Source organism: Ricinus communis, chromosome 5 (assembly GCF_019578655.1).
Source record: "Ricinus communis isolate WT05 ecotype wild-type chromosome 5, ASM1957865v1, whole genome shotgun sequence".
NCBI classification, from domain to species: Eukaryota; Viridiplantae; Streptophyta; class Magnoliopsida; order Malpighiales; family Euphorbiaceae; genus Ricinus; species Ricinus communis.
Genome location: NC_063260.1, coordinates 31,209,424 through 31,219,675, shown reverse-complemented (window position 1 = coordinate 31,219,675; position 10,252 = coordinate 31,209,424). Strand labels below are relative to the sequence as shown.

General features: G+C 38.4%; 1 protein-coding gene across 1 annotated transcript; it reads right to left on the bottom strand.

Annotated features, from left to right (window-relative positions):
- Window positions 1-573: 573 nt before the first annotated feature.
- Window positions 574-4,423, bottom strand: LOC8267379 (chaperone protein dnaJ 50). Its single transcript, XM_002518491.4, has 10 exons — window positions 4,100-4,423; window positions 3,957-4,019; window positions 3,803-3,869; window positions 3,560-3,619; window positions 2,500-2,550; window positions 2,294-2,374; window positions 1,874-1,986; window positions 1,577-1,694; window positions 1,278-1,404; window positions 574-921 (listed from the first exon to the last, which is right to left on the bottom strand). Exons 1-10 carry the CDS (start codon window positions 4,216-4,218, stop codon window positions 818-820), a joined length of 903 nt encoding a protein of 300 aa, XP_002518537.1. The 5' UTR covers window positions 4,219-4,423; the 3' UTR covers window positions 574-817.
- Window positions 4,424-10,252: the final 5,829 nt, after the last annotated feature.

Sequence of the window (10,252 nt, the reverse complement as noted above, 5' to 3'; positions counted from 1 at the left end):
TAAAAATATACTTTTATTTTTCAATTTCTTATTAAATATTAAACTCATTCAAAAATAAAATATTTTAATGAAATTATAATAAGATTTTCACTTTTGGTATAATTTAATTTTAATTTCTAATATAATAATAAATAAATATAATATTCTGAAATATAATATTTTCTTAATTTTAATAATTCAAAATTCAATTATACAATAATTTAATAATAAGTAAATATAAGTATTTTGAATTATGCTAAAAATTAGGATACGTAAAAATATACTACTTAATTAACTTCATGATACTTAAAAATTAATTTATGTTGATTTAATAAAAAGGTATACGATTTTGAAAGATGATAAGAAATATAAGCATTAAATCAAGAATCAAAAATACTTGGACCCAGTTTTCATGTGACTTGCAACTTTTATCCATCTTTTTATTCTACGACTTAGTTAAAGATCTAAACACCGTTAATCTGTAATTAAAGAAAAGAAAAAACTTGCCAATCTGCGGAATCAATGCGTCCCGCCATATGCAACGGCTTTACCAGGAAAAAAGAATCTCGCAACCTGCAGAACTAATGCTCATGATTCAACATCACTTTAACATCTGTATTCAAAACTTCTTATTTGATGCTTACAGTTACAATTACATAATTTTATAAGTGGCAACAAAAATCTTGCTCTGCCTTGGGATATAAAAAATAACTCAAACAACTCCTATTTTTAGTAGGATACGATTGCACTCTTACATAGGTCAATTTCAACCAAAAAAAAATAATAATTTGTGTTGTCAGTATTTGAAGAGTATGAGATAGCAAGGCAGCAAAATCTGCTATCTTCTGCGTTTAGATTCTTTGCGCATTTCTGTAAGGTACCTCTCTAAGTTAGACTTCTCCCACAACTGTCTCCGAACAAGATCCTCCTTCATTGGCTCATCTAGAAACACACAGAAAAGCAACCATTTGGTAATAGATTTAATCCAGATGAAATGATATCCTGGAGGCCACAATTCATAAAGAACTGCTTGTATCTCATTACACAATCTCCCATGCAGCCAAATGTGAGCAATAATCCACAAAAACATGTGGTCAAATGATATAAAAGCTTAATATATTGATCAAAGTAGGTAAGTGGATGGGATAGTTTAAGAATATGGAGCAACTAATTACTTGTCTACATCCAGAACTATTGAGCATCAATTAGTCAAGTTTGCTAATATTGTCCTTTAACATTATTTTGGAAGGTAAACAAAATAAGCAGGCTGGGGATAAGAATTTGAAATTATGTTTTACCAAGGCTTTTCCATGCATCCAGTGGCACTCTCAGCGACCGCTGTGTTAGGTATAAGGCATCCTCACAAGAATATGGAGCTTTCTTCACTTTGTATCTCCAGAACCAGCGGCCATGCCACAATAATAGCTGGTTGACAGAAAATCAATCAGTGACTTCATTATGCCAAATGTAAACATCAGATTTTAACAATTAACAAATAAATAAATTTAAGCTTCAAAGAAACAATTAGCAAGGAAATAAACATAAATAGAGATGGTTGAGGCCATAAAAGAATAAATAAGTAGGTTCATAAGCTAACCTTGCCTATAGTGTAAGGCAGAAGTAGAAAACGAACACCAATGAGTTCCCAGATGGCAGGTTTTTGTGCTCCCTTTATGTCCAGTTCAAGTTCTTTGCTGAGATCTTCCTCCATTTTCCTGCCACGGAGAATATCATTCAGCAGAACTCAAAAATCATAGACAGGACACAACCTATCCAGACCTAACTAGAAAAAACAAAAGCTCCCTGAAGAAGAGAATGACACAGATGATTCACTCAACAAGTTTACATCCATGAGGCAAATTGTCTGAACATTGAAAATAAAAATAAGTCTTACTTATCCATCTGCCGGTTACCCTTCTTCTTAGTTGTAGTTCCTCCACTGCGTTCAAGTTCCAGTGCCCTTAACCTATTTTTATAAGCAGGAGTCTTCTTGACCATTTCGACAGCCTGCAAGGAACGTGCAAGAGAAATATCAGCTTGTGTGAAGTTACATCTCATAATCTTTGAGTTTGAGGTCATAACTCCCAAATCATGCTATGGACATTTACTACCTCTGTAATTACATTTTCATTACGCGAAAAGGATACTGCTTGTTATAAAACTCTGATGCACAGGTAATATCAACCATGAGAAGCCATAGCACTAAACTGCAAATTTGACTCAGAATAGGACACTAACATCCAGCATGGGCGTCAAAATTTTATCACATAAAGTTTCTAATTTTCCCAATGTTCTACTTCAAGTAGGACTGTACCTGATTATACCTTGTCAACTGATTCAGATACTGAAATCCAGAGAGAATCAGAAGAAGACCAACCAAGACAATACGAGGATCCTGAAAAGTATACATGTCAGTTAAAATCCAAAACAGGAAAGTATAACTTCATCTATGAACTACCAAAAGTAGTTGCACACCAGCATAAATACTAGATTACCAGAAGATAATGAAAATATACTTACTGTTTTGTGACCATAATATGCACGATAGTAGCGAGCTGTATTATAAAACACCTGCAAGGCAATAGAAGTGCAATACTTTAGCATTATCTCAATAATCTATTGTCAAGAATTATCCACCTTAGTTTTTCGGGAATGCTGACGGCCCATGATATAAGAATGATATATCCCAATTAGTAATCTGCTTCATGGCTCCACCTCCATGAATGAATTACAATTATGAGATAGCATGCAACCATTCAGTTCAGATGTCACCTCCGTCAGACTCAAAAGTTATTTCTATACCCTTCTTGCTAAACTCATACTTAGCATTCTTTATCAAACCTGAATAATTGATGTAGACCAGATTAATAAAAAGGTCTGAAAAATTTAAATTATTATAGATGGCAAACTGTTTAGTAATCTGCTTCATGGCTCCACCTCCATGAATGAATTACAATTATGAGATAGCATGCAACCATTCAGTTCAGATGTCACCTCCGTCAGACTCAAAAGTTATTTCTATACCCTTCTTGCTAAACTCATACTTGCATTCTTTATCAAATCATACTGAAGTTCAGTCAGTACCAAAATCTAAATAGATAAGAATCTAGACCAACATCTGTGGTCTGTAGCCATTATTGTTTGACGTAAATACACAACATACATGTGCAAAAGCTGAAAAATAGAATTGACCAGGTTAAGCTCACTGGAGTGTTAAAGCTTTTGTAATAATCTAAACTCAAGCCTCAAAATAAGAAACCACAAATACATAGACTTGGTAGAACTGCCTTTAAATCCAAAATACTAGCATGTGGGTTTAGTTATCCTAAGGGTATTATTCAAAAGTATTATAAGTCATGTCAGCAAAAATAGAATAACATTAAGCCAAAAATTTAACACTCTTTCAGAAAACTAAGCAAAAAAATTAACAACCATTATGCCTTATGGTTTCAAATCAGTCAGTACCCTAATGTTCTAATGAGTCATCTATTGATATATGTAATGCGACCAATCAAACCAGTGGGAATGTTTGTGTGTGTATAGGAAAAGAAAAAAGAACAAAAATGAGAATGAGATGCACCTCCTCTGGATGTGCAATTGCATAATCATACTGCTCTCGGGTAGCTTCATCTTTCAGAATCTGCGCACCAAACAATCAATCTTAATTAAAAGAAAACGAACCAAAAAATTTCTGCAATTCAAGATTCAAATATTGAAAGTAGTGTTTGACATAAATCTACCAGATAATGTGGCTACATTTGATATTGAATAAACAAAAGAAATGAGCTAAAAGTTTAAAAGAAAGTTTTGATATTAATAGTACCTCATAAGCATTTGCGATTTTCACGAACAGCTTTCTCGATTCTGGATCCGGATTTTTATCAGGATGACTAAGCCATATAAGAAACTCGAATTCAGCTTAACATTTTTAAAATAAAAAATTAGTTCAAACAAATGCAAAATTAATAAGAACTTACTATTTCAATGAGAGTTTGTAGTAGGATTTTTTAATCTCTGAAGCATTGGCGTTTTGAGTAACCCTAGAAACGGAAGTAAAGGATATAGCGTTAGCTATAATTTTAAATAGAGAGATTAGTAAGAGAGATCATGAGAAACTTACCCTAGCAGGTCATAGCAATCGTCTTCGTCACAGTAAATGGCAGTTGATGAAGAGACAAGGAAAGAAACCGTGAGAAACGATACGACTGCGCACCACCGAATCGTTGCCGGTGGCGCCATTGCTTTTGGATGTTTTGGCGTTCTGTTATGAGGAGAATAGAGAAGACGAAGAAGAATCTACGCCTTAATTAAAATTACATGAATGTCATCTCTGACCAAAGAAAGTCAAAATGATCTGGAGATCTTGATATATCCACCGTCCGATCTGAAGATCTTTTTTTCTCTTTTTTTTTTTTAATTGACTCTCACATTCGAATTGGGGATTTACATCTGATACATCGTAATTTTCAGATACATCGTTTGAATTGGGGATTTCTTTTTTTCTTGAATTGGGATTGCTTTTTTTCTTCTTTTTTTTAATATTTTGTTGTTTAAGCTTGGCTCAGTAAAATTATATTAGTAATTAAATTCTGATCGAGTTCGAATAAGCTCAAATGAATTAAAACACCGGCCGAATCCGAATTAAGTTTGAATATTTAATATATTAATTTTTTAAAATATTTAATCTGTTTTTATTATATAAAAAGAATAATAAAAATAAAATAAATTTTTTAATAATAAAATTAATAGAAAAAACCACATAATAATAAAATAAGGTGATGAAGAATATTATATTTAAAGAACTAAATAAAGATATTTTGCTATATTAAAAATTAGCAATTTGCTTATGTGAATACACAATTATTGATAATTTTTTATTTAAATTTTTAACTTAAAATATATTATTTTAATTAAAATATATTATATATTATAAAAAAATTATATTTAGCTATTATTTTATATATTATAACTTTAAATTTAATTATTATATAAATAATAATAAATTAATATATAATAAATTAATGACATTATATAATCATTAATTTTTTATTATATTAGCTATCATTTATTTTAATAAATACTTAATAATATTATTTTAATTTATTAATATTTAATATTATAATAAATTATTATATAACCACATTAAAGCCACATATATTTTTATTAAAATTCTATATGGTGTGGTTTTATAGAATATTGTCGGATAGAGTCTCATGAAAAATTTGGCCTACTTTACATATAAATTATAAATAATAAAACAAATAGCTCGTATAAGAGATTATTGCATGCTATTTTTTAAAATTTTAATTTATAAAAATATATTATAAATTTATATATGAATGTGAGCGTATAAAATATGTTTTCTAGTTAAATATAAAATTATAATATATTATCTATAACGACCCTAAGAATTTATAAATCTTTTTAAGCTCAACTCAAATTTTTAACAAACTTAAGAATAAAATTAAATTTAAATTATTATACATTTTAAACGAGTTTGAACGAGATAAAAAATATATAGAATTCAAGCCAAACACGAAATGATGATATCGTTTTCTTTTTTTGGGTAAACAAAGAGGAAATAAACCCCAAACAAGAAAAAGAAGTACCTGTAATCTAGAAACACCTAGGCTATCAACAATAAAATTGCTTAACAAGGCTTGTGGAGGACTGAGAAACTCATGAAAGCCAAAAATCCATAGTAAACACAAGCTTAGAAAGCTCAAAAGCACAAAACATTGGCTTCTCTAAAAACATGCTTGCACATCAAAGCATTACAATTCCCAACCAAGTTAAAACTATTATTAAAAGCACAGACAACAAGACTAGAGTCTACTTCTACCTCAAGGTTTTTGACATTCAGACCCTAAGTTAGTTTTAAACCAAGTAGCAAACTCCATATGTCACGCCGCCCCCGCCGTCATTGGAAGGTGTGAATGTGTGTGTTGAACAACACTTCCGTGTGACCAACACGCCGCGGACACGCCACCGTGTTGGTTGAATACAAATACGAAAGCCCAGAAAGCTGGAAACACGGCCACAGAGGTAACACGGCTGCACCCTATTTGTGTTCCAGACCGGCGCGAGCGCACGCCATGTTCCCAACCCACCGACCAACACGCTTCTGAACCATGTTGAGACAGCTAAAATCTATAAATACCCGCTTCCTTGTACCATTTGCAAAGTGTGTGTGTATAATGGCTGAGAGCTTTAGTAGTAAAGTGTCATCAGATTTAGTCAATACAAGTATACACCACATTTGCTGCCTTCAGGCCTCTGCGCCATCCATCCGGAATGTTGCTCCTCATCCATTGGTTTGGCAATCAAGGGTGGTGACTATCTTGAATTCGGAGATCGCTAGCTTGAGATAAAACAAAACTCACGTGCAGTTGGTATCAGGCGGGTTCAAGACAAAGCCAAGTTCATAAATTCTTTGGGAGAATTCTTGCGAGATAATGGCCAAGGTTGGTGAGCAATCTACTTACCGCTCCTCCTCCGAGGAAGGAGGAAAGGATAGCGGAAAGTGGGAGGATAAGTCCCGCTGACGTGATTGGCGCGATGGAGGAAAGGCTAGTCAAGGTGGAGACTACCATGTCCGATTGGGGGATAAAATCGAAGACATGGACCTACGCATCGAGAAGCTAGAGTCCAAGGGTGACGACGGAGAGCTTGAGGAGATCTAGTGCCTTGAATGTTCTCACCGACAATTTATCAAGGGACAATGAGGCTCTCAAGAAGTTGCTTGTCCAATGCCTAGAGAAGGTCGATAAGCTCGAGGTGGAGCTTAATTTGTGCAAGACCGCGTTGGCCAAAGAGTGAAGGTGAAGTCGATGCTCTGAAGCCTACGGTGGCGAGGAATGCGAGGAGATCGACAACTTCCTGTGGAACTTGGAGGGATACTTTGAGGCGGTGGGCATCGTGGGCGACACCACTAAGGTAAAGTCCGTATCTCTACTTGTGTGATATTCGGTGGAGACGGAGGTGCGAGGATGTGAAAAGGGCCTGCACCATTAATACTTGGGAAGATTTTGTTCGGGAGCTTAAGAAGCAATTCTATCCCGACAATGCCGAAGGAGGCGAGGTCAAAGCCTGACGTCTCCAATATAGAGATGGTCATATTCGGAATATGTGAAGGAGTTCTCCGAATTGATGTTGGAGATTCCGATTTGGGGGAAAGGAAGTTTTCATGCCTTCACTGATGGGTTATCTCGGTGGGCTCGGTTGGAGCTAGAAAGGCGAGGTGTAGGACCTTGCCACCGCGATGGCGAGTCCTTGATAGAGTTGAAGAGGAGGGACTCATTTAAACCAAAGGTAAAGAAATACGAAGGTAGTGACAAAGGTGGTGGAGATAGGGAAAATCTTTCACCAAGGGCAAGGCTTCATACAAAGATAAGGGCAAGTGGAAGAAGGAAGGCGGGCGTAGTTCTTCCCCGAGAAACACATATCGATGGACCTCGTGGTATGATTGTCCAAAGCGAGGAAAGCTTGAGTAATCAAGAGAAAGGGAAGAGGAGGCGAGACTTGCTTCCCTTGACTTCTCAATGCTATCCAAGCCAAAGTGGAGCAAAAGCCTCGTGGACGAATGTACGTGGAGACCAATATCGGAGGCGGGAGTATTCAAGCCATGGTGGACACTGGGTGACCGGTATACATGGCGAAAGAGGTGGTCAATTTACTACAAGAAGGAAAGGGCTTCATTAAAGGGGTGAACGCGAAAGAGATTACCTATCATTGGCGTTGCGAGAGGAACTAACATCCGAATAGGCCAATGGCAAGGTAAGGTCGATATCACAATTGCTCCTGATCAGCGGTTCTATCTTGGTATGGACTTCCCTCGACATGGTGAAGGCATTATTGGTTCCTTATGCCAACACCATGTGCATAATGGAGAATGGCCAACCTTGTGTTGTGCCGATAAAAGGAGTTAAATCAAGATAAGATGGTGTCGGCCATACCAGGGGTAAAAGGAAGGAGCCAACACAGCACACCCAGCCAGTGGAAGAGGTACCCATGTTGATGAACCTACACTTCCAAGCCCTATCAAAGTTGATGAGTTTAAAGATGTTATGCCGCCTTGAGGGCTAGAAGAAGAAACTTCCTCCAGAGAGAGTGGACCACCGAGATTGATAGCTAGCTACGAGGAGGCCAATGAGCCCGCCTTCCACTTCTGGTATGGCGCCTCATGAAGGAATTAAGGAGGCAACTTAAGGAGCTGCTGATGCGAGGCTATATAAGGCCGTCCAAAGCTCCGTATGGTGCTATGTTGTTCGGAAGAAGCATGATGGGTCTCTTGGTTATGCATTGACTGAAATACCGAACAAGATTACAATCAAGAATAAGTACCCGATTCTAACATTGCGGACATCTTTGATCAACTTGGTGCTAAGTTGTTTAAGCTGATTTACTACCGCCCCGGTACTACGATCCGGGGACATGCATCCTCAAGGAAAGATGCGAGTGTGAGAGATGGGTCGATGAATTTCTTGTCATGCCTTGGCCTCATGCATTGCATTGATGAACAGGTACTTGCCTCCCTCACCTTGATCAATTTGTTGTTGTTTATCTAGATGATATTGTGGTGTCTGACAGCACGGCGGAGAACGTAGAGCATTTAAGGCTAGTGTTCAAAGCCTTGCGGGTTAACGAGCTCTACGTTAAAAGGGAGAAATGCTTGTTTGCCCAACGAAGTGGCGTTCCTTGGGCATGTCGTTGGCAATGGGAAGTTGAGGATGGACGGTTCAAAGGTGAAGGCCATCCAGGGATTGGGAACCGCCGACGGAGTTGAGGTCTTTCCTTGGATTGGTGAACTACTACCGGAGGTTCATTAAGGGTTATTCTTCCATTGCCACTCCCTTACTAAAGAAGGGTCGAAGCCTTGAAGGGCTAAAGAAGGCGATTATGGAGGAGCCGGTCTTAGCACTCCATTATACAAAGCGTTCGAGATCCACGGATGCTTCCGATTTTGCTATTGGTGGAGTACTCATGCAAGAAGGGCATCCGATAGCCTTTAAATTGAATGACACCGAAAGGAGGTATACGGTGCAAGAAAAGAGATGACCGCGATAGTCCATTGCTTGCGGACTTGGAGGCACTACTTGCTCGGGAGCAAGTTTGTTGTCAAACACCAATAATGTCGCATTCACACAGACCAAGAAGCTCACACCTAAGCAAGCAAGCTAAGGACTTCCTTGGAATTTGACTATGTCATGGAGTACAAGCCGGAAGAGCAAACCTTTGTTCAGATACCTAGTGGGGGAAAAGGGCGAAGGGATAGGATAGCATGATCCAATGGCCAAGAACTTTGCTGCTTCTTATTCGAGAAGGTAAGACTACAGTTTTGGTTGGAAGAAGGAGACTTGCTTTACACAAAAGGAGAATATATATGTCTGTCTGATGATAATCTAAGGAAGAAGACTTGAGAGTGGCCGTGACCAGGTAAGTCATCATCCCTTGATCCATTCAATCGAACAATGGCTTGCTTGGAGGAAATGCTACTGGCCTCGCACGGGGGAGGAGGAGAGGCCTGAGCGACTTACTGTCCTTGCAACGAGAGATGGAGCATGATGCTGACGGGTGGTCCAGAGCCACTATTCCGAGACCACACCTCGAGAGAGACCGAGATGGTGTGTGATTTGTGCCCTTCCTATGCATGGATCTCGGGTGGTGGTGGATGGCTTCTGCCTTCTAAACTGTCTCTTCATCTTTCTTCCGGCGACCGTCCCGCCCTCAGGTTTTATGAGCTGACCCCGCCTATACCCAGTCGGGGTGGCCAAATCCATAGCTGACACTTCACTCGCCAGCAGGACACTTTCGGGTGGTCCATTGACTGAGTGGACGCGAATCAAGCCGGCCCATCGGGTCAGGCTCTATCAAGCCCCTACCCCGGGCTAAGTGAAACCCGACTGATGCGATGCACCTTGAGCACTTTATTCGTGAGTGTGAATCCTAAGTGCTTCGTGAGATTGGGCAGTTGCCTGAGATGTGCAACTTCGGGCGGTTGCGATGTTGCGATGCGGTCCACCTATATACGCTGCATATCTACCGCATTCCACCAACCGCAAGTCGAAGACGAGCAGTGCCGTTGGCCAGTCGAGTACGTGCTCACCTCAGACTCAAGGTCTGGGCGGGTTCCACTTGCCTCACTTTTGCGCTCAATGTACAGAGTAGGCGGAATAGCGTACTTCGACTGCACGGAAAGAACGAAGAATGAAGAGACCAATGGGTTTGGTTTCAAGATAAAGTGCTTTCTCGCGCTGTCAAGATAACATTTGGA

Bases quoted from the DNA above. Each gene is read 5' to 3' on its own strand.
- LOC8267379 (XM_002518491.4), bottom strand. From the start codon at position 4,218: ATGGCGCCACCGGCAACGATTCGGTGGTGCGCAGTCGTATCGTTTCTC. The intron at 2,551-3,559 runs GTGCATCTCATT...ATTGCCTTGCAG, and splicing joins CAATTGCACATCCAGAGGAG to GTGTTTTATAATACAGCTCG. The intron at 1,405-1,576 runs GTTAGCTTATGA...TCTGTCAACCAG, and splicing joins TGCCTTACACTATAGGCAAG to CTATTATTGTGGCATGGCCG.